This window comes from Artemia franciscana, chromosome 16 (genome assembly GCF_032884065.1).
Source record: "Artemia franciscana chromosome 16, ASM3288406v1, whole genome shotgun sequence".
Lineage (NCBI taxonomy): Eukaryota > Metazoa > Arthropoda > Branchiopoda > Anostraca > Artemiidae > Artemia > Artemia franciscana.
This window is the reverse complement of record NC_088878.1, coordinates 21,185,319-21,210,468: the sequence shown is the minus strand read 5'-3', so window position 1 is coordinate 21,210,468 and position 25,150 is coordinate 21,185,319. Positions and strand designations below refer to the sequence as shown.

Genomic DNA, 25,150 nt, shown 5'->3' with positions numbered 1-25,150 from the left:
ATTACACATAACAACAATACTCAGTCCATTCCTGGACACTGAGGTCCTCAATGCTGCCCTTTAAAAATAATTTGCAGTGTGGTCAGTGCTCCTTCTCTCTGAAACATTCTTGCCTCTCATTTATCCAAGAAAACTACCAATTATTGTCCTGCCCTCTGCCCCAGGGAAAATGGCCTCATCATTATATCAAAAAGCAAAAATTTTACTTTATTTCTATCTATTTATTACTTTTTTTAAAATTATTTTATTAACCATTATTTAATTAGTCTTTTTCAATCCTAATAAATTGTTTTTTACTCTTCTTTTAAATGATGCAAGGGAGCTGTCACCTATCAGCTCTTCTGGGAACATGTTCCATAATCTTGCACAAGTTCTATGTGAAGCAAAATCTGATTGTACAGTTGGGGAGAAGGGTATTTGCAGGTTTGATGATGATCAGGTATTTACATTATGCTGGTTCAAGATTGGTCAAAATAATTTTTTAAATGCAGATAGGAGTTCACCAGCTAAAAACTTGAATACAAAGGTCGAGTATGACTGATGATGCAGCAACTCCATTGACAAATACTCTTCATTTTTTCCAATTAGTTTCAAAGATTTTTTATGAATTGAATTGAGCTTCTGCAGGTGAGATTCAAAAGTTGATTGCCAGATCCGTGTACAGTAGTGTAAATGGGGTTTGATAGGACCAGTGTTCCCTGCAGCAACGTGTTTTTTAATTTCTGTATTGTTCCAAGATTCCAGCATATCTTCAGCTCTACTGCTTAAATGTAATGCAGGAATGACAGGTTCTCATTAAGCAGGAAACCCAGTTATTTTTCAAAACGCTTCTCTGGTCAACTGATCAATCCTCTTGATTTTTGATACCACATACATCCAGATGGACACTTGTGACGTGGCAAAAAATAAAGTGCATGATTTATCAACATTAATCACAAGATGGCTATAATCCATCCAGAGATACGTCTCCTCAAGGACAGCCCTAAGCTCGGAAATGAGCACTGTTTTATCCCTTTCACAACAGCCTAGTGTGGTATCATCTGCAAAAGCCACAAGATCATCATCATCTACAGGCTGAAAAGAAGCTTCATTGTGATATAGCTTACAACAGCAAAGAACAGTGCGTGTTGGGTTTAATACAATATTCAGATCATTAACATGAATGAGGAACCGTAGGGGTTCTAATATTGACCCTTGGAGAATACCACAATTGACCAATACATTATTTCCTGGATCTTCTCTAAATAAATCCTGCATCTTCTCGTGCAGTCCCTCAAGTACAATCTGAACCAATCCAGAGTTTTGCCTTGTATTCTTATGTGCTCCAGCTTCCCAAGGAGAATAGGGTGGTACATAACCTACTATCAAATGCTTTTCTGATATCAATCAGGACCACTGCAGATAGAAGGCTAGAATCCAGAACTTTGTTGATCCACAAACTCAAAGCTGTTAGTGCATCTTGGGTGGAGTGTCCTGGTCTAAACCCAAACTGGTTAGTATTAAGAAACCCTTTTTTCTCCAGAAACTAGAGTAGCTACTGCTGCATGGGTTTTTCAAAAACCTTTGAAAAAACCAAGAAAGAATGGAAATTGGTCTATAATTTGCAGGATCTGCTCAAGGACCTCCTTTATGCAAAGGAACAATTCTAGCTTTCTTTAGCTGTTCTGGGAAAGTACCCTTCTGCAGAGACAAATTGATCAAGTAAGAGGCTCTATGATTGACAAAGCAACTACTTTTAACACATTAGTGTGTATTCGGTCGAATCCAGAAGCTGAATTTCCTGTATGCTGGGCCTAGGTAATCTTTAAAACTCTTCATAGGATTTTCAATGAAATTTGCTTTTTTTAAACCTCTGCAAAAAATGATCCCAGTCCATTTGCAATGCTTTTTGGCCCTGATATAGTTTTTCTATTTACAGATAATTTTGAAGAAAGCTCAGGTTGGGGGCTGCAGGGACACAGTAAAGACTTTACAATCATCTGCAAGTCATTCCCACTTTCAGCTATCTTCCAATGAAATAATTTCTCTTAGCTTTATGTAAAATTGATTGGAGACATTTTTTATATTCAATATATTTATCAAGCGTTGCTATGCAAGGGTCATTTACGTGATTAATCCAGAGCTTATTTTTTTTTGTTAGTACACTGGAGCAGTCCATGACTAACCAAGAGCTGATGCATTGATTTTTTCTGTCCAGTCTTTCTGGTACATTTTTTAGAGCAGCAATCAGTATACTTTCTCATAAAAATGTTATGGAATACCTCAAATCCTGCATTAACATCTTCTGTATTCATAACATTATCCCAGGATGTGCTCTCCTGTAATTTTTTAAGGGTTTCTGGGTTCTCATCATTTAATTTCCACATGACAAATCCATGCATAGGCGTGGCATTGGGCTTAGGATCTTTGTGCTGTATTTAAAAATTCGTAAGCAGAGGGAAGTGATCAGAAGTGCCAGATAGCAAGAGAGAGGCCAATATTTGATGCAGGATCAAAAAAATATTGTCAATCAATGAGTGGGAGTTAGTAGTTACTCCAGTAGGTATCATAGTTGAGAGGTACATGTTTGAAGCAGATATTATACTGAGCTATTGAAGCTATTGCAACTGATGATAGAGGAAGTGAGATTGATGGTAAATCCCTCATTAAGATTTCTTTGTCTCTCTAGATGATCAGATATGTGGACTAAGTTTTCCATGTACGAAGAGACAGATCCCGCAAGTGTACGGTATACTTCTCCAAGTGTTGTTTTCTTCTGCAACGGTAAAATCATTTCCAAGAATTGACATTCATAAACTCCTTTGATATTCCAGGTTAATTCTTTACTGATACAGGCTGAGTATTCTTGCCGTGTGTGCATAGCCAAGCCTCCTCTATTTAATGTGGATCTGTGCAGGAATTGGGAAGAATAACCAGGTATTTCTAAAAGGGTATTGGTGTGTCTTGTTAGAATTGTTTTGCAAATCCCAACTACATCTGGCTGTAGCTGTTGGCGAAAATTCGCTACATGAGAAAACGAAGAGCATAATCCTCGACAGTTAAGCTGGATAACAGTGAGTTGAGAGTCAGAGTGTTCCTTTGTCATATTATACACCTCTTCATATTGGATTCTAGGAAGTTTACTCTTATCAAACATTAGAAAATTGATTCATTACTAATTTCAACATCAAATACTATTTCCAGATCTAAAAATTTTTCTTCTGACTTGTATACAAAAACTGAAACATATCTGGTTGGCATTAGCTATTCCCAGTTTTGACTTGAAGAAGCTATTTATTTTCTGACGGAGGTTTTGGCCTTTTTTGAAAATTCTAGGCCGTGAATAACAAGATTATTCCTTCTCGAGCTGTGTTCAGTGCAAAGTGCAGTCTTTTTCACTTTAACAAACTCAGATCTAAGCGGCTTATTTTCTGACCCAAGAAGCTTATTTTATTGCTGGAGCTTTGTAATTGTCTGTAAGAGTTCATCCATAGATTCATCGAAATGTTGTTTTGTGAGTGACATAATTACCGACTATAATACTGCTATACTTTTAAGTTATTCTTAAAAGTATAGAATGAGACTTAATCACAGGAACAAGTTTAGTCCATCAAGTCCGTCCAAGAACAAGGGAAGCGTAGGAACTCACTCACCATTAATACTCTGAAGGCTACTTGCAACTGCAAGAGACTACTTTGTAATTGCAACTCCTTGACACTTGGACTAAAACTAGTTGTGACTGCAACTGCTACTACTGGCAACCACATTTATTATTTTGATTAATTTCAAAAACTTTTTCACTAGACAAGTTTTCTCAAAAAAAAGAAAAGAGCTTCATTAAGCCAAGAATGAGCAAAAATAAAGTCAAATAACCTTTCAAATGTAAATCTAGCACAAATCATTATCAACAAATAAATGAGACTCAAAGCAAACAGAAATTACAATAAATAGTGAAATCAAATTCAAAACGAGCGAAAACTAACATGAGTTGGGTGGATAACCCCTACGCCTTCTCAAGACCAGAACATAATTTGCACTTTACTAAAAAAAACAACAAACAAATGACCATGGAGTGTCTTTTAAATTGACATATACTGACATTTCTTCATTAAGGTTATGGTAATTTTTCATTCATGAAAGAAAGAAAGGTGAAAACATCTCAAGCGTATTTTGTTTTCAGTTAAAGTTGTTTTCACATAAATTCAAAATAGCATTGGACCTAAAACTGATCCTTGATGTAGTCCATATTCAACCTGATAACTATCTTGAAAAGATTCTTTATTTGGAATAACGTTTTCTGACAGATTTAACGAGAACCAAAAATGAGCATTTGACCAAAAACAAAAGTTAAAAAAATTTTCAAGAAGGATATGATATATCAGAGAATCAAAAGCCTTCCAAATATCTAAAAACAAACAGCTGGAAGTAGACCAGAATCAAAAGCAGAGTAAATAAATTAAGTAAATAAATAAAAGAAACACATGCATGTTTAGTAGATTGTTTAACCTGAAAATTAAATTGGAAATTATGGAAGAAATCTTTAGCCTCAAGAAAGCTTAAGAGATATGAAAACATGACTTTTTCAATAACTTAGCTAACAAGAGCTAAGAGCTCATATGGCACTTGTGACGAGGTCCGAAGAGCCAAGAGCTCATGTGGCATGAGTTCTTGCAAAATTATAAAAATCGATAGATTAATTTAAAAGGAAAATCAGAGGCTTAATGCCGGTCGGGATTGAAAATAAGAGCTCTGAGACACGAGGTCCTTCTAAATATCAAAATTCCTTAAGATCCGATCAACCACTCGTAAGTTGAAAATACCTCATTTTTTCTAATTTTTCCTCTCCCTTCAGCCCCCCTCCCCAAGTGGTCGAATCGGGGAAACGACTTTATCAAGTCAATTTGCGCAGGTCCCTGACACGCATACCAACTTTCATCGTCCTAGCACGTCCAGAAGCACCGAACTCGCCAAAGCACTGAATCCCCCTAACTCCCCCAAAGAGAGTTGATCCATTCCGGTTACGTTAATCACGTATCTACGACATTTGCTTATTCTACCCACCAAGTTTCATCCCGATCTCTCCACTCTAAGCGTTTTCCAATATGTCCGGTTTCCCCCCAAACGTCACCAGATCCGGTCAGGATTTAAAATAGGAGCACTGAGACATGAGGTCCTTCTAAATATCAAATTCAAAAATACCTCACGAACGGTCACCCGTTCTTAAGTTAAAAATACCAAATTTTTTCAAATTTTTTCGAATTAACTCCCCCTAGGAGAGTGGATTCAATCCGGTTGTGACAATCACGTATCAAGGACTTGTGTTTATTCTTCCCACCAAGTTTCATCCTGATCTCTCCACTCTAAGCGTTTTCCAAGATTTCCAGTCCTCCCCCCAACTTTTCCCAATGACATTGGATCTGGTCGGGATTTAAAATAAGACATCTGAGTATTGAGGTCCTGCCAAATATGAAATTTCATTAAAATCTGATCACACCTTCGAAAGTTAAAAATACCTCATTTTTTCTAATTTTTCAGAATTAACTCTCCCCCAAAGAGAGTGATACCGCTCTGGTTATGTCAATCATGTATCTAGGACTTGTGCTTATTTTTCCGGCCAAGTTTCATCCCGATCCCTCCACTCTCAGCGTTTTCCAAGATTTTAGGTCCCCCTCCTTGCATCTCCCCCCAGTGTCACTGGATCTGGTCGGGATTTAAAATAAGAGCTCTGAGACACGATATCTTTGTTAATATAAAATTGTCTTAAGATCACCCGCTCTTAAGTTAAAAATACCTCAATTTTTCTAATTTTTCCCAATTATCACCCCCTCCAAATCCCCCAAAGAGAGAGGATTCAGTCCAGTTATGTCAATCACGTATCTAGGGCTTGTGCTTATTCTTCCCACTAAGTTTCGTCCTGACCTCCTGATCTATAATTATTGGACCTTTCAACAATGCTGAACAAAACACTTCCCTTAAAATTTTGATCGGATTTGTTTTGGGAACGATAGGCTTTTGGGGGAGGGGCTGATTGCCCTCCATTCACCTTGGACTCTTAAAATGGGCACCAGATCTTCCGACTTCCAATCAAATTTTCCCCGTCCGATCCAAAGTTTATACGGCCATCCATTCCATAAAAACCTTATATACCCGGGGCGTAACTTAGAACCCTTGCCGCTGGACTCTGCAAGGTTGTGTCCACCCTGAAGGCATTGTTATATGCTCTTTGGACTATTGTGAATAAAATGATTATCTCACAATTTTGATCAGACGCGTTAGGGAAAAAAAGTGTCAGAGAGGGGAGGGGGTTAGTTGCCCTTCATCACTTTCGACTCTTAAAAGATCATTATAACTTTAAATTTCCAATCAAATGAGCCTCCTCTAAAGGTCACACAACCACCCCTTCCGTAAAAAGCTCATATGTCCCCGGGGTATAAAGTACATCCTTGTCCCCAGACTCTGGGGGGTTGATTCAACCCCAAAGGCCTCTTTATGTGGTATTTGGATTGTTTTTGAACAAATTGCTATATCGAAATTTCTATCAGATGGATTTGGGGAAAATAGACCGCAAGGGGGGGGGTGCTAGTTGCCCTTTGATCACTTTGACTCTTAAAAAGGGCACTGGAACCTCTGACTTCAAATCTAATGAGCCTCCTCTGAAGTCAATACGACCACTCTTTCCACAAGAACCTTATATGCCCCCGGGGAATAACTTACAACCCTTGCCCGGAGGGCTGTGGGGGGGGGTACAATTTTCAAATACACAATTACTGGACCTTCCAACTACGCTGAACAAATTGGTTATCTCGAAATTTCGATCGGATGTGTCTGGGGAAATGATGGTCATGGGGGGGGGGCTGGCTGCCCTCCAATCACTTTCGACTATTAAAAAGGGTATTAGCCCGCTCAATGTCCAGTCGAATGAGCCTCTTTTGGAGTTTCTACGACAACTCCTTGCATACGAAGCCCCCTTGTCTAAAAAAAAAGTAATACAATGTGCTCACATCTCTTTTTACTTATTCACTGCTATTGTTCTGCCTATGATTTGATTTCAATAACACGAAGAACCAAGAAAAATTAAGATGGACAGAACCATATATTCTGCCTATATTTTGGAATATAAATAGAATCTATTCCAAATCTCCTCTTTTCTTCATTCTTTTTATTTGTCTTACTTTCCCTTTGGCGACTCAATTATATTATTTAAGGGATTTTCCCAGGGGTATTTTTCCGCGGGCAGGAATTTCCGGAAGACAATCGCGCGGGGATTTCCCGCAGGGGAACTTTCCGGGAAGACTGGCCAGACACCGCTAAGTTAATACTATCGCGTTTGTTTTTATGGAGGTAGCTCAAGGTTTTTTCTTATTTTTCTTTTTTCTTTTTTTTGGGATAAAGTTTGAGGGTCGTGATTCGTTGAATGATAGTGCTTCAAATCAGCCAAAAGTTAATGCAATACCGAATAAGTGGCTACATAAGTGGCTGCAATATATGAATAAGTGGCTGCATACTTAATAAATGTTGCTATTTTGAAACAGGCAGAAAATATAAGTTTTTAGGTGTAGCCACTAGCCATGATTGTATCCAGGATTTTTGTTCGGAGGGGGGGGCGAATTTAAAAAAACGGATCAAAATTTTTTTATGCATTTTTGTTACGTTTTTACCAGTAGGACTGAAATTTCAGAGGGAGAGGTTCAAACACCCCCATGGATACGGCCTTGGGTATAGGCAAAACAATTCTGTTATTTGGACACACTTATTTTTGGAGGAAGAGGAGTGTAAAAATAGAAGGCAAAAACAGCGACAGTAAAATGGAGCAGTTTGAAAATGATGTGAACAAATCGTTGAAAATGTGAGAGAACCTATATATTTGCCTCGTATATGTTGTTTCGTTCATTCGTTATTTAGGGTTTTGCTAGCTATGGAAAAACGTTGATATTTACTTATTGTTCATTGCCAGGAACAATTTCACGTCAGTGAGTTGTGGCCAATTCACTAAAATGTTGGGAGGCAGTGTATTTTTTAAATCTTGGAGGATGCAATTTTTTCAGTGACAATAAAAAAGGGCCCTTTCAATAAAAATACCAGGCAAAGGCATTTTTCGAAATCTGGGGAAGTAAATCCCCTTTTCCATGCCGAATCCCCCCTCTCGATTGGCGCCGTCGATGTTAGCGAGCCCTGAAAATGTTTATGGATGGAAGGTTCCCATTGTCTTGGGCGAAATTTGTACAAAGCCCTATCAATTAAAACAATAAATATACATATATCAAATAAAGGTGATTTCCGATTTGTTCATAGTCCATTCTCCATAATATTGCCTTATTGACGTCACTGGGACTCGTTTTTATGATAAAGTTCTGTTTTAAATAAGCTTCATAGGCTCTTGTCTGAAATTCAATTAGTAGCTTTTTAGCTGATCTTGGTGGTCATTCGTGGTGATGTTATTAACGGAAGAAAAAATGTGCAAGGATAGCGGTTTTGAGGGTAAAGTTTTATATCCTTTAAACTGGCAAATGCTTTTGTTTGAGTTTATTTCATGGCGTAGGACAGAAATCAAATTAAAAAAAAAACACTCAATTTCTCATTCAATACTCTTTCCAAATATAATAGTCGCTACCGTTACAATTGATTCAAGCCCCCTCCCTCTAATGGGGTCAGATGTAACCAAATATCGCCTATTCAATTCAAAATACAACATAGCCTGGTAGCAAATAATATGTCTTGAAGAGTGTGGAATGGAGAATTGTATAATATTACGCGATTGCCATTTTTTTTTGTATATAGCCTAGTGCTGTATCTGAACGTGATGAGTACTGAACGTGATATTTGGTAAAATTCTAGTTGAGTGACTTCTTGCTATCTCAGAAAGGGGTTAGGTTAGGAAAGTGAAACTTTCAGGGATGGATCTACAGGCTAAAGTATATCCCGGGAAGGTATTTTAAAGTACCCACCTCCACTCCTCCCTCTAGAGAGCCCTGAAATTCGCCTACATGACAGGTCTATACCTATTGAAATTTTGACAAAACAACATTTTACCTTAATTTTCTGTTTGCGGTTGCTTTTTCCCTGCCTTTAGTTCTGAAAGTGCAATTCCTGTTATTTGAGTAGAATTTTGAGCCATATCAATGTTTTTTTTTTCAAAATTAGGAAATGTATTTGCATATCTTTAAAACCTTATAAATTGGGATTGAGCTAAGTTGTGAAGCTGAAAACAATTTTGTTGTACTTCATTCAAGCAGAATAACTATTTTGCAAGGTTTTACTTTTATAACACACATATTTTTGAAGGTCATCAAAGGTCAAGGCCCTCTAGAGGGAGAAGGAGTGGAGGTAGTTGCTTCAAAATACCTTCCCGGGACATACTTTAGCCTTTAGACCCATCTCTGAAAGTTTCATTTTCCTAACCTAACCCCTTTCTGAGATAGCAAGAAGTCAATCAAGTAGAATTTTACCTGATATTTTTCAGTCTGATTTATTCCCAATGCCATAATTTTACCGTTTGAGTAAATTTAGAATCATGTATCATAATTTTAACCTTATTTGCACTCGTAAAGAGCATTTCCTTTACTCTCTGAGGAAAGGTATGTGATGTATATAGAGAGATGGTGGAAGAGCCCCCTATTGATTACCCAAACTCCCGCCTCTCCCTGGAAATAAACATTAGGGACATGGTGTGAAAATTAGTTATTCATGCCTGGAAGCGCACCTGTTTGGAAGATCTCTTCCTCAGGGAAATATTCTTTGATATTGCCTTTAAAATGGCTATATCCGTCTATGCAGGACTGAAATTTTGGGTTCTGGGAGCCATCAAGTTTTAAACTCTAATAAGCAAAAGCTACGAAAATTTGCATCTGCCTGCAGTTGCTTTCTTAGAACAGTGTTTTGGCCAGTTTTGACGGTGTATGAAGTTCCTTGAAATTCCACCGAAAATCAACGTTTCTCCCCGAAATCTCCCCTAAAATCGAGTTTCTTTCCTCTCCAAAATCGTGTAATTCAACTTTCAAAGTATAGTGGATATTATCCGACACATTCTCCCTGAAATTCCTCCCAGAAAATTTCCCCTCTACTACAGAAAATTCCCTCCCCCCCCCACGCGTAAAATTCCCAACATGGATACCCTCCCCCTTTCGGAAAATTCCCCTTTGCAGACAATTAATCCTGAAATTTCCCCCCCACATGTAAAACTGAGCAGCCAAAGGAAAAGTATGACAAGTAAAAATAATGAAGAAAATGAAGCATCTTGGAATATTCTACCTATAGGTCATTTCAAAATATAGATAGGGTATCTGGTGTATAATATCCTATAGTGTTTATATTTATACTTCTTGTACTTTTTTGAGTTTTAGGGGAGTTGAATTATCATATCAGGTTAAGATAAAGATTAAAGAATTTAATTTGCTTGCCAATTTGAAATAAGGAGTTATGTCCATTTTAAGTTTAATTGGTTCTGTCTTGGAATCTGACTTCTTTTGTGTAAATTACACTGAAAAAAAAAAATTTAAACGCCCCCTCTCAGACGGGAAAACCTATTGATGTACACATAGTTCTCGATTGCAAGGCGTGAATTTGTATCATATACCATAGAACACCGATGCCAGACCAAGTCCATGCAAAGTAATTACTCCTGCTTCTTAATCCCAGCCTGTTATTTCTGTGTACTTCCATCGTATGGCAATCCTTCCACAGTTGAAACTAATTTCATATTTTTCAAATGATTTTCGAAAATATAAAAAATAAACAAGATAGGATATTCCACACCTTATATTCTACGTATATTATGGAATATTGATTGAATATCCCAAAATCCCTTATTTTCTTCAGTCTTTTTATTTGTCTTACTTTCCCTTTGGATGTTCAATTTTAAATGAGGAGAGGGGAGAATTTTCCGCAGGGGAGAGGGGATTCTGGGGAAAATTGTCTACGGGTAGAATATTGCGGGTGGAATCAGCCTAGAGCCGAGAAAAGAGCCATATGTCTTCCATTTAGATTTTGTGATGTTTATTTATAGGTGCTATTATGAATAAATGGAGGGGAATTTGATCTTGAGTATGCGATTGGCTCGAAACTTTCAGGGACTATTCTCTGAGTCTAAAGGGTTGCACGCATTAATATGGGGAGGGGGAGGGTTAAGGGGCCTAAAATGGGCTGAAAACTTTGTCGCTGATCAGTTTTAACCTTACAGCTGTAAATTTTTAAGCTAAAAGGAACCTGATGTAGAAATAGTTGTTTAAGGGTTCCCTGATCCCCGATAAATGGGTCCCAAAATTAGAACCAAGAATTTTCTTTTTTCTGATCGGCTTGAAACTTGTATCCATTTATGTACTTGAGCTAAGCGAACGCCAATGCAGAAAGAAAAAAATAAAATGAAGAATATCGGCTCCTCTAAAAATGAGGCCCAATAAAGGGCCAGAAAAGGACCAAACACTTTCCCACAGCCCACCTCGTATGGAAGGGGTGGTCAAAGAAGCTTGAGAGGGAGCTCATTTGATTGGAAACTAAATGTTCTAAGGCCTATTAAACCAAAAACAAGCAAAAATATATTCAAATAGCAGTTCAAACTTAAATCAACAGAAATTACACCAAATAGGAGTAAGGCTAACGCCCCCTAGTCTTTGTAAAGGCCAGAGCGTCATTTATGCATTAATAAATAAAACATATCTTAATCATATTTTATTTTATAGTGTTAATGAATCCCAAATTGCTGGGACTTTCAGAAGTAAATATCCTTTTGCATTAAACAGTCACTTTACTTTCATTGGCTCTTTCAGTAATCATAACAGTGATTTTTCAATACAGGTCATTAGAGTGATTTTCTTTTTTTTTGTTTTTTGTTGATGTTCTCAAAAAAATACACTCATTTCAAAATATATTTCATTTTTAATGGAATGCAAACGACCCAAGCCTTTTAGAGGTCTTTAGAGGAACGGAAGGGGACAGATAGTACCATTTTTATTTGTGAACCTTGATTAGCCCCTAAATATATTTTTTGTTGTTGTTGTATTGTTATTGATATTATGACAAACAAAAACACACTACTTGAAATAAAAATTGTGTTCAGTAGAGCGCAAATGAAGTGCTTTAAAAATGGCATAATCCCTATCATTAAGGAGTTTCGGTTGATCTTTGAAAGTGTAGGGGAGCCTGAAGCCTCAAAAAATAAATAAAAAGTGAAAAATAATATATAAAAAAAGTAATAAATAATATATAAATAATTAAATAATATTAAATAAAAATGAATATAATATATATATAAAATTTTATATATAAACAATATATAAATAATATAAAAATATATATAAATAAATAAATAATATAAATAAATAAAAATATAAATAATATATATATAAATATAAAAAAATAATATATAAATAATAAATAAAAAGTAAAAAATAAATAAAAAGTCAAAAAATAAAAAGTGAAGCCTTACTTTTTCAAATGTATTTGATTTCCTACTTTTGCAGCTATGTCCTTTCATTCGCGTGTTGAATTAAGTTTCAAGTCCGTTCCAGCTAATCTTCTGCCATTCATCTTTTTTTCAACTTTATTCGAATGCTTTTGTTACTTGTTATAACGTAAGGGAAATTAAGTGCCAGAAATTGTGTTAAGCTTAAACAAATTTTGGCGCTACCAATGTAGGACGTTACCAATCACTTTACAAGCATCGATATATACAATTGACCAATAAATTGGGGGTATGTTGGGGCAGTAGCCCCCACTGTTTCTTGGATAGGGTTGGTATAATTTAGAAACCGATCAGAAATTAATTTTGAAATGAAGGCAAAGAGCAACACTGAAACTTTTGACAATTAAAAATTATTTCGTATGTGAGGCGGACTGTCCCCTGCTCGTCACGCTATACTTTGATTTGTGTCCAAATTTTTCAGAACGACTGTTAAAACACAAGGGCCGTTGAATTAGAATAAGGAATATTTCTAAAGTACAACAAAACTTTAGTGTAAAGAGCGGAGGGTTGTAGAGAGGGTAGCCCAATTCATGTACGGATTTTTAGTAAATGCTTTTTAGTAAATCATGACTTTGCAAGGTTAGCACAGTATAGCTTGAATAATGGGTAATTGGATGGCTTGACGTCTGAAATGTGGAATGCTGGTTGATTTTGATTTACTGTTTAGCCCACGAAATGGCTAGAAAAATGTCACTGTGTCCAGGTCCCTCCATTCTTGATTCGTGGGTTGCCCCTTTGGAACGGCTCTTTAGTTATGACCTCGGGGGTAGTTTTGAATTTTAATTGTTTTTTTTTTCAAATTATACGGTAATTGCTAGTCGTTAAGTCTTGTAATCGCAAGTAAGAGTGTTTAAATTAAGTTCACTATCAACACTTTAGGCTGATAAATTCTTCTTCTTTTTCTTCTCCATTTTGCTGTCGTTTTTTTATTCTATTTCTTCTCGGCTTCTTCTTTTCATTATAAATTTGTTTTTATATAATGTAATACAGACACATATTCAGGATTTATTCAGATCCAGTCCCCTTGAAATCTCGATATGCTTACCACTGCTAGCACAATTTCTTATCTCAAACACCAAAAACAAGAAGAACAACAAGGAATATCTGAAGGCAGTGGGAAACAAATTAGAATGAATATGTTGGCCAAAAATGTCCAAGGCTGTCCTCAGAAATACAAAAATGTATAAGAAGAAAAAACTTACAACAGGATAAAATCCATAAAATTAAAATGAAAAATATTTCAAAACAGTTTCAGCATCCTTATCTCAGTGAAGTTTAGTCTTGGTTGAACTTCGCTGAGGTAAGGATGCTAGGACTGTTTTGAAAAAAAAATCCTTTTAGTTTTATTGATGTTATCCTGTTTTAAGTTTTTTCTTCATATATATTTTTGTATTGCTGAGGATGACCTTTGGACATAGGGCGAAATATTTATTCTAATTTGTTTCCCACTGTCTTGAGACATTCCCTGTTGTTCTTCTTTTTTTGTTTTTGCGATGGAGAGGCAGTGTGGTCTTCGTCGCTATTGAAATTTCTTATATTTTCCGTATAATTAACATTCTTATCCTTTTTGGTAAAATTCTGTATTATAGACTTTTCAATATGTTAGAAAGTATTAGAGCTAAGAGAAAGAACGAAATAAATTCAGGGCCTAGATATGCCCCGGGAAGGTGTTTTCGTGCTCCTATACCTGCCCCTTGCCCATTCCGAAGGCTGAGATAATTGCACAGAAAACATGTCCCATACCTGTCTTAACCATGGGAAAATTACTTAGTTCAATTCTATATGGTTATTTACCAAATTCTGTTGGGTTACTATTCTAAAATGGTTATATAATAATTTGTTTTTGTAACCAATTTAGAACGTATTTATTAATAAACACATGATTATTGTAGAAAAACTTTTACTACCTCCCCTAAAGCGATCTCGGTGTTAAAACACATTTTCCCGAATTATTAAAATTTACAAAAAAAAATAGCAAATCTATAAGTTATAATACATTTTCTCGGGACCTTATTTGTGCTATAGATCTATTTATGAAAGTTTCAGTTTTATAGCTCAAAGTTTTATCAAAGTTTGTTGAGGGTCAATGCCCTGCTGGACAGGGGGGGGGGGGTCGGAGTTTAATACTTCAAATATCTTCCTGGGTATACTTTAGACTGGATTCGATTCCTAAAAGTTTCATAAACTTAAACGCTACTTTGTAAAATAGCAAAAAACTAGTCAACAAGAATTTTATCGCTTTTTGGTCGCAAAAGTGTACCCCCCTCTCCCTAAATGCTTGGGCTCATTCGAAACAAAATCTAATCTATGTGCCTAGAGTAATAACTTAGGATAACCACTATCTCCTAACATCTGCTACTCCGTAAATACCTTTTAAAGTATTTGCATCTTAGTCACGTGGTTTTATGCATCTAGTTTTTTGTGGCATGGCGGACCGGATTTGTAGGTACCTCTTTCAAACTTCCTTTATGACCGCTTAAACAATCTCAGCCAGAGGCAAAAGTCACCAAAAAGTGCGCAGAAATTCAATCAAGATATTCAGGTTTTACGTGACTTTTGTCGTCTTGATTAATTAACCCCTTTTGGCAAATTATTGCGACGGTTATGGCCATGGTTATCTTGCGTCATTTGCTTACATTTTTTTTAAAACTACTTCCAATTTTCTCTGAAAGCTATTTACGTTGTTTGATCTTAGTAAAGACGCAAGTTTCAATAGAAAACTGTGGAGGGGGAGTAAATGCTTCCCCATAACAGAGACGGAAATTTTTCTTGCTGGGTTTATTATAGTCACTCTATAAACAATTGGCAGAATGTAAGTTGTTGTTGCCAGTTATTTTTAGCATAATGTAACGTAAATTTTAAGAGCTAGCTTTTGCAATATCTAATTTGTCTGTATTTGACCTTTGCTTGTTTTAAGACGAAATATGTGTTATCTAGAATACAGTATTTGCTATCTAGAACAATACTAATCCAAAATTGCTGATAAGCTCCGCGCATAAATTTGAAACGTGCATCCAACCTCTTTATTTAAAGCCCCCCCCCCATTCAGATTCTTCGCAATACATGACTGGTGCCTAAGTCTACACTAATGAGTATTAGTAAATTTAAAAGCACAAACTATTTGAAAGAGCGTTCTTTAGAAACAGCTTTTGTTCTGAGGAACATCAAACTAAGATTGTAAATTCCGTAGTACCATCTATGCGTGGTGTATATTAAAGTTACAATATTGGTTGAGTGTCGGAAAATCGAAAATTAAGTTGATTTTAAGTAGAATAGCGAGTTTTGAGACCATCTCAAAGGAACTATTTTCTTTTAAAGAAGAAATGCTTCTTGAAATTTAATATTTTAACAAGAGCTAAGAGCTCATATGGCACTTGTGACGAGGCCAGAAGAGCTAAGAGCCAAGAGCTCATATGGTGTGAGCTCTAACAAAATTCTAAGAATCAGTAGATTGATTTAAAAGGAAAGTCAGAGGCTTAATGCCGGTCGGGATTTAAAATAAGAGCTCTGAGTCACGATGTCCTTCTAAATATCAAAATTCATTAAGATCCGATCACCCACTCGGAAGTTATAAATACCTCATTTTTCTAATTTTTCATCTCCCTTTAGCCCCCCAGATGGTGGAATCTGGGAAAACGACTATCAAGTCAATTTGTGCAGCTCCATCACACGCCTACCAATTTTCATCGTCCTAGCACTTCCAGAAGCACCAAACTCGCCAAAGCACTGAACCCCTTCCCCCAACTCCCCCAAAGAGACGAGAATCCAGTACGGTTACGTCAATCACGTATCTACGAAATTTGCGTATTCTATCCACCAAGCTTCATCCCGATTCCTCCACTCTAAGCGTTTTCCAAGATTTCCGATTTTCCCCCTCCGACTCCCCCCAATGTCAACAGATCTGGTCGGAATTTGAAATAAGAGCTCTGAGACATGAATTCCTTCTAAATATCAAATTTCATTAAGATCCGGTCACCCGTTCTTAAGTTAAATATACCTCATTTTTTCTAATTTTTCCAAATTAACACTCCTCAGCTCCTCCAAAGAGAACGGATCCGTTCCAATTATGTCAATGACGTATTTAGAAATTGTGCTTATTTTTCCCACCAAGTTTAATCCCGATACCTCCACTCTAAGTGTTTTCTAAAATTTTAGGTTTCTCCCTCCCAACTCCCCCCCCCCCAATGTCACCAGATCCGGTCGGGATTTAAAATAAGAGCACTGAGACACGATATCCTTCCAAACATCGAATTTTATTAAGATCTGACCAACCGTTCGAAAGTTAAAAATACATCTTTTTTTTTCGAATTAACCGGCCTCTACTCTCCCCCCCCCCGGATGGTCAAATCGGAAAAATGACTATTTCTAATTTAATCTGGTCCGGTCCTTGACACGCCTGCCAGGAAATGCCTAAAGTAGCAAAACCAGGACCGGCCGCAAACCGACAGAATTTGCGATTGCTATATGTCACTTGGTTAATACCAAGTGCCATACAAATTTTGAGGATTTAACAATTATGGTGTCTAATCGATGGCTGAGAAACAAGCCAAACTATTGCTGCTGCAATACTGTTGTTGTCAAAGCTGACAAAATTACTTCTTATTTGAATTAAACAGTCCGTGTACTGAGAAGTCGCCTTTTAATCGGGGAAAAAACTCAGACTTTACCTTAAAGAGAGAATGGCAGAGGGGTATCCCCTTCATATAGAGAAGAATTTCCGTCCATTTAAGTTTTAATGTTGCTCTTTACTTTAGCCAGAAAAAGTTTGTTTTTTCTTTATTTTCTGTTCGTTTGTACTAGTATATGCAGGGTTACCACAAATGTGAGGTGGATTAAACGTAACTTTAAAAATTAAAGTTTTACTTTTGCTCAGGCGTCTTTCGAGAAAAAGAGTTCATTTAGTGGATTTACTTTCAAAATAAAGTATTATTTTCCGAAATGAATATTCATCTCCCTCATATGAGGGGAATTGCGCCTCTTCAGGCCTCAAACTCAATGGTTCGTCCTGTATCATATATATATATATATATATATATATATATATATATATATATATATATATATATATATATATATATATATATATATATATATATATATATATATACATATATATATATATATATATATATATATATATATATACGACCTAAGACTAATGGTCGTAAAGGCATTAAGATTTCGATGTTTATTATTTTTTAGTTGTGCACTGAGACTAGTGAAAACCGTGGCACCACGGGAAGGTTGTGCACAGCCAGCCCCACCCAAATCCCTAGCATTAAACCTGACCCTCTAATATCCTCCCATTTGCATCGCAAATTGAAGGATAGCTCTATATGCTTCTTGTGAATGGTTATCTCTTGTGTAAAATTATTTTAATTTTTTGTTATTAATTTTTTTCTGTTGCTAAGTTTTAGACAATTGAAAACTAAAGGTCATAAAGGCAATAAGGTTTTGACGTTTATTGTTTTTTTTTTTTTTTTTTTTTTTTTTTTTTTTTTTTTTTTTTTAGTTGTGTACCCTCAAGCGCAAGAGGTATACTCACAAACCTCTTAGGGTATAAATGCCATTTGTACCCTACAAAAACCGATTTTTTCCGAACAGTGTGGGCTAAAATATTAATTAACTAAGAACGAAAATTACAATAATAATTAAGGTTGCGAGAAACAAAGAAAACTTTTATGTGTCATATTTTTATTTATTTATTTTTTTTTTACCACTTCGCAATGAAGATGTGGTCTTAAAAACTTGGGAAAGGGCTCAATCGAACGAGTGTTGAAAGTTTTTATTCTCTTTTAAAGGCCAAGAGTGATTGAGGACAAACAGACCCTGTCTTGTGCTTTTTGCCCTTGGATTTTTAAACAGTTATTTTCCCAAAATAGCATAAAGATAGCAGAACGTTATCTAAAGACAGCAGAAAGGAGCCATTTCTTATAAATGACCTCGAATTGTATTTATTTAAAGAAACAACAGGTAATATGAAGAAAGCATGAAAACTTTTCAAAAAAAAATGTCTGTTTAACAAAAAATGTTTTTTTTAGTAAAGTCAAGAACTAAGAAATGTATATTTTCAGGGTTGTCTGCTTGATCGGGGTCAGTATGGTTTAATCCCTTTAGCACACCAAATAGTATGACGATTATTAACCTGTATGGGTAAAATTCGTCCTCCTCATTTAGCCCGGATTTTATGCTTGTAATAATATCAGAAAATTATCGTACAAGCTATGACTGATCGAACATTTTGGTTGGCTATTAAAATTTGCCTAAAGCTTAAATTGTAATCCGACATTTTATTTCTTGAGCAGAATAACTGTAGGGGCTTAACAAATGTACCTACAATTTGATTTTAGCAAACTTATGTCAGTTGCAAAAAACAAAAACAAAACTGAGATTCAGTTAAAAAAGGGTTTTATAGTTTTCCAAAGAATTGTTAATTGCCATATTAAAGCCAACAAAGAGTAGAAATATGGTCTATTAATTGAAATTTAAAACGAATAGAAATCACAATGGATGAATATGTTGAACCTAGAACGAACAGAAATACTCACTATTATACTACATCACACTTGAAACCTCTAAAGGTCAGTACGTCATTTGCGCTTTACCGAATACAAAATTATTCACAGCTATTATTATAAGATAAAAAATAAGAAATTGAGACTCACAGAAAATAGTATTATTATATTCTAAGCAACCATTTAGTTTTTTTTTAGTCTGATGTGGAGAAAATCTCTATCTGTACTTTCATCACTTTAAGCTCATTCCCTTGAAATATATCAAACAGATCGCCCCCAAACTTACCAAACGTCCGCGTTAAAGTAACACACAATACACTGACTTGAAAAAAACTTTTTCGTCTTATTCCCATTGGTCTGCACAGCGCAGGTACCGATCTCCTCATTTTTTCGCGTAGTGGACGATCCCTACAAGCATGCTTTAAACGCACTTAGTCAGGAAAAACAGATTTCTGGGTCCCCTAACAGTCCCCTCTCATTTTAAACAAATTGGCTCAGATGATTTGCCAGAATGATTTTCTTTGCCCAGAGAACTATCTTTGAAAGTTCTAAGCTAATCGGACGTTCAAGATAAAAAATGCCCCCTTTTTTTCCTTATAAAATGTGTTTGCAAACTATGGGCCACTTGCATAATTTACGGCCCTTGCCCCAGGGGCCCCGTAGTTATATAATCCCTGAAGGAATTTTTATTGAGTTTCTCGACTACTTTGAACAAAATGGTTTTCCTGGAATTTGGCTCTAAGGGGGTTGCAGGGGAGGGGTTGACAAAATTGCATGTTAGGTGGACTGTTTGTCTTCTAATTACTTTCGAGCCTAAAAAGAAGTTTCTAATTTAATGAGCCATACTGAAGTTTCTCTTATCACCCCTTCCATACAAAGTGGCCGTGGAAAATAATAGTATTAATGCATAGGAGCCACTTCGTTCTTTACTTAGGCCACTTAGGCAGCTATAGACCAACATTCTGAGTCCTGAATTCTTTTAATGGGAAGGATACGGCATTGGGCTTTGCAGCCCCTACCGCTGGTGTTGATCTCCGTTTCATGGTCCTTCAGCTAGAAAGTGCAATGGAGGGTTGGGGGCCAGCCATCTTCTGCTTTCGCACACTCTTTCTGTTTACCTTCCCTAGATATCTCCATGTTCCCATATAGAGCTGGGTCGACTCTGGTTGAGCTTACAGAGTCACCCCATTGTCCAACCTACCAAACCAAATAACTATCATTGGTATTTTCATCTCTATCAGAGGTGAAACAAAGACATCAAAATGATGTAAGAAATCATTTATATATCCCTAATTTAAATTTATTTTCAAGTCGATAGGTTGCTCCTTAGCTGTAAATTTCTCTTTCTAAAAAACATAACTGTTTTTTATTTTTCAGATGGTATTCAGCTAATTCCAAGTCTAAGGAAGGCTGTTACATTAATTGATTTTGCTGATTTTGAAACAGAAACAACCGAATGGTTTGTTAAAAGTTTTCATCGATTTAACTCCCTGGAGTATCTAGCTGGTACGACTAACCTCTCAGACGTCATATTCACACTAGATGGGAGTGTAATGCTTGATTTTGAAGGAGAGAAATCGAAAGCCAACCTTCTTAATTCTGAAACCAAAGACCCCTTCCAGAGTTGGGTTGTGCCGACGAGGTCTCCAGACACGATTGGTGGAACTCCTTTTAAAAGTCCCAGGAAAAAAATATTGGCAAAAACGTCTGATGATCTGGAAGAACTTGTAAGATCGAGTAAAGCTGGTGAGGTATGCACTTCAAAGTTTAGTCTACTTGGTGTCTTTTGTAAACTTATCGACAAAGAAAACCAATTTTCCAGCATTATTACAACAGAAATACTCTTTTCTCGCCTCGTACTGAGAATTTTAATCTTGACGTTAGACTCGTTGATTTTATTTTGGCCCAAGCACAATCAGTGAACGTAAAGTCTTACGCGTATTTATGCTGCTGGCAGGGCCATATTCAGGGGGGTTACCATGTTTTAACCCCCCCCCCCCCCTCTTTTTTTTCTTGACTCGTACAAAAGAATCAAAAATACACGTAAACAAATTTGTATTGTTTCTCGTACAAAAGAATCAAAAATACACGTAAACAAATTTGTATTGTGTCTATTAAAGACTTTGGCCCCCACTCTGGGATGATGCACTGATGACAACTCTTCCCCCCACCCCAACCTGTTTTTTGTTTTTAATTTTGCAGCCTCACGAGAGGTTTTCTTTCATCTTTGCCCATCCTTGTAGTATCACTCTAGGGCTTCTACTTTTTCTCTAACCCCCTTGCGCGTAACCTGGTGAACCTATTTAGTGTCAGTTCATTTTTAGTAAATTTCTGTAGAATAGATGATCCTCTATATGACCAATGGATTCATATGGATTATCTTTCACGTTTTAGTGCCCTTTATTCTGTGTTAAGGGATCCTTAGCTATACTCATTACTATGGTTTTGAGCACTTGAATTTGAGATAAAACGCAATCTCTTTGCATTTTTATCCTTATTAAGCTGACATTCTTTTGGAAAAATTATTTTGGAGAGCAGGGATAGCTTCCAAAAATTGCCATAGTGTCCATACTAAAAAAAATATCAGTATTTTACTTTTTTCTCGGCAACATCAAAATTTTCAGATAGTACGTCTTGACAGGGCACAGCCGGATCCCTTTGGAAGGTGAATTTATGTTTACCACTAAAATGCATCACAAAGGCACTTATGTAGCCTTACAGTGGAGTTGCAATACCTCGTACTAAAGTACTAAATTCAGTATTTTCCATAGCACTAATAGCGGGACTATAGCGACAGTACCATTGCACTGAATTTATTATTTATGTTGTTTATTAATAATTTGGTACCGATAATATAACTTAGTGTTACTCATGCTTCCTTTTGTTTAATTTTGCGACAGTGCTAGGCTGTTGTACATGTCTGCTAAGTCTTCGATAAAGCTGGTGTTCGTTAGTTACTATAAATAGTCCATGATTATGAGCAATTCGAGTGTGTTCTACTTCTTGCTTTAACTGGGTTGCTCACGGGTTTTATTAATTTGTCAACAACAGAATACGATGATCATCTTTCCTTATTTTGGTTTAAACTCTTGAACACACGGAACTTTCTAAAAAACACGCCAAGAGGAGATTTTTTTTTAAAGATATAGTTTACTTCAGGTTCAGATTTCCTTCCTCCAGGACAATTATCGGGTCTTGTTTTGGAGTAATTGTATGATTTCTCTGTTCATAATACTCTTCAGGGAAGCTGAAATTTATTAGGTAATTTTAAGACGATGGCAATTATCAGTCACGTTGGAGTTAGAGCGGCATTTCAAACACTTTTAATTACAGTGTCATTCCACGGGTTATGGCTGTAAAAAGGAGGTTTGGAAAAAAAGAAGATACATGCATTTCCAGGAATTTGATTACATGCCATTGAGCATTTTTGGGGGGGAGGGATGTTAATTTTTGTTTCTATGTGTTTAAATAAAGAAATGATAAATGTTGGCTAGATACATCCTCATCACACAAGAAAAATTTTTCATCTTAACTGTATTTCAAGGAAACTGGACCCCATTTAGTTTTTTTAAGTATTTCATTTTATTTGCTCAAAGGTCTTAAATTAGTGGTAAAACAACAATAAAACTGCTTGTTTTCTCGCCAACATGGTTTTTCCTTTCAAGGGATAAAGTTTCTTTTCAAACTTTTGTTACAATAGTATATGGAATAATTTCTGTCCGTTTTGAGTTGTAATGTCGCTGTCTACTGTCATTTGAAAAAGCCTGTTTTTCATATCCAACTTTAAGGACGAATTGAAAGTTTTCTAGTTGAAGATTATAACAAAGAGAGGTAAACTCTACGAAAAGACAACAAACGAGACTGTGGCCAATAGAGAGAACAGATGAAAGACTAAAACAACGCAGATATTTTCCCCTGTATGCAACTAGGCGTCCTCAGCACAAGAAAAATAAAGATGAAAAAAACCCGCTCAAATAAAAACAAATAAAACCACTACCAATATTAATAATATACACCTAGTTTGCATACAGGCGAAATATCTGCGTTATTTTAGTCTTTCGTCTTTTCTCTCTACTGGCCGCAGTCTCGTTTGTTGTCTTTTCATTGAGTTTTACCTCTCTTTATTTTTTTTTATCATGGCTGGCCAGTTCGGCTTAAGAACTTTCATTAGTTGAAAATTCTTTCACTCTTGAAGGAAAACGTTTAAATATTCTTCTAGCACCCAAACGTTTTTTTGTTTTTCCATAAAATTTCATCTACTGCCCAGTCAGTGACAAAATATTCTGTTTTGTTGAAAGTTAATTTAACTTTAGTTATTTTTTCAAATCACAATTTCTTAACGTCTGAATAAACAGTCAAATTAATTCGGTACTTGTCGGTTACTCGACAAAAAGTGAAGTTGATTAATCCTAATGAAATATCAAAAAAATATGATGATAAAATAATACTTTTGAATCAAAATTATGGAAGTCCAACCTAACATACCCCCCCCCCCTAATGTACAAATATTTAGCCCACGTACTGGTTTTTTATTGATGAAACTGGTTTTCTGAGATATTACCTAAGCGTAATTCTTTAATGTGTTTCCAATAAGCGATAGGCACCATTAATTCTTTTTGACTTGACATTTAGTTCTTCTCTTTATTCTATTACTCTGAGAAAAAATTACTTTCTTTAATTCTAATTAGATTTGTTCAATTTTATTAATCTGAGATAATATACCTATCGTGTTTTATCTCACTAATAATAGCCCTTTAATTCAACAGTGCGCTAATTTTAAAAGTTTCTTGGATGAAAGTAATAAAAATATAACGTGGTTACGAAACCTATCGAAAATACTGTTCAATTAAAAGAATAGTGTGTTACGAAATTCGTCAGCCTGATAAGTGCTTGCAACTATTTTAGTCTCATATCAGTATGTCGAAATACGTTTTGTCATTTATTGTGATGAAATATATCTTGTAAGTTATCTTAGAAAAAGAAAGGGTTTTCCTCCTTCCACCCTTCCCTCTAAGAAAGGGTATTGTTTGAGAATTAATTTCTTTTTTAAAGAAGCTTTCCAAAAAAAGTAATTCAAAGAAAACTAAAGAGCGATTTTAAAAACCTAAAACGTGCGGAAATAACGTTATATAACTTGTCGAACTTGAACGAACATAAATTATTATTTTCACATCAACTCTTCTGCGTTGACTCAGACGTTGGAAACCTACAGAATCTTTTTTTTTGGGGGGGGGGGATTTTTTGTGATGGGATTTTCCGTGGGGATAAAAATTTCCAAGCGAAGCTTCTCAGCTGAAATTCTACGCAAAAGGGGAGGGGATTTTCTGGCATAATTTGAAAACGGTGAGAAATTAAATTTAAAAAAAGTTGTTTTTTCCACTGAAAGTAAGAAGCAACATTAAAACTTAAAATGAACACAAATTATTCTGAATTACTGAAAACTGTTTACTGAAAACTAAAGTAAACATAAATTGAAATAGACGATAAAAATACGAATTACCTCAATTATCAGTTAAGCCTCACTTTTCTTTTCTTCTCTAGAACTTCTATATCTCGACATGCTATTGTTTGGTAATATTAGGTTAGCCTGTATTTTTGTCTGCTTCGCCTCAGTTCTAAATCGGGATGAATTTGTATCCCACTGAAAATTTGTTATTTAGTTTCGAGTTTATGGTGGTGCAACCTGCGGAAATATGTTGTTTTTTTTTCAGTTGAAAACTGTAATTCGAGACTGCTATTGGTCTTTGAACGATCCTGTAAGAAGTCGTCTATGGCTACTACTAGCATCAAGGCATTCTTCTGGAAATTTAGAAGAGCAAGGCAGTCTGGAAGAGATGTACTGGGACACGGTTAAGCAAATATTCGGGTCTGTTAGTAAGTTTCAGAAAAATCTATTTTATCTAGGGAAAATAAATTAGATATAGACATTGCTTTGTGTAACAGAGGAAGGGGATGGAGGTGGTAGCTGAACATTGCTCCACCTCTGGTTTGCTGGTTTACTGACGCAAATCTTTTTATGTATCCTCCAATCGTTTGGTGAAATTATGTAGACTTATCATTGTTTTTCAATCAGTCAGCCTATAAATATGAATTTCTTGTGTTCTTTTATTGTGTTTTGAAGACATTAATTTAAAAATCTCTTTCCACAAAAAAAGCTTTTCAGAGAAAAGTAAAGAGTTCAATTAAACCAAAAATGAGC

General features: G+C 35.8%; 1 protein-coding gene across 6 annotated transcripts in view; it reads left to right on the top strand.

Annotated features, from left to right (window-relative positions):
- The window catches only part of LOC136037206 (GTPase-activating protein skywalker-like), a 102,144-nt gene that overhangs the window by 3,562 nt on the left and 73,432 nt on the right, over nucleotides 1–25,150 (top strand). For 4 of the 6 annotated variants that reach the window (XM_065719791.1, XM_065719790.1, XM_065719789.1 and 1 more), the window contains exons 2-3: nucleotides 20,329–20,702; nucleotides 24,663–24,825. In XM_065719791.1, coding sequence (XP_065575863.1) covers nucleotides 20,505–20,702; nucleotides 24,663–24,825 — 361 coding nt within the window. In that variant the 5' untranslated portion in view covers nucleotides 20,329–20,504. Of the gene's footprint in view, nucleotides 1–8,360; nucleotides 8,458–20,328; nucleotides 20,703–24,662; nucleotides 24,826–25,150 lie in introns of those variants that run through there. The other 2 variants (XM_065719788.1, XM_065719785.1) reach the window with 1 other exon arrangement.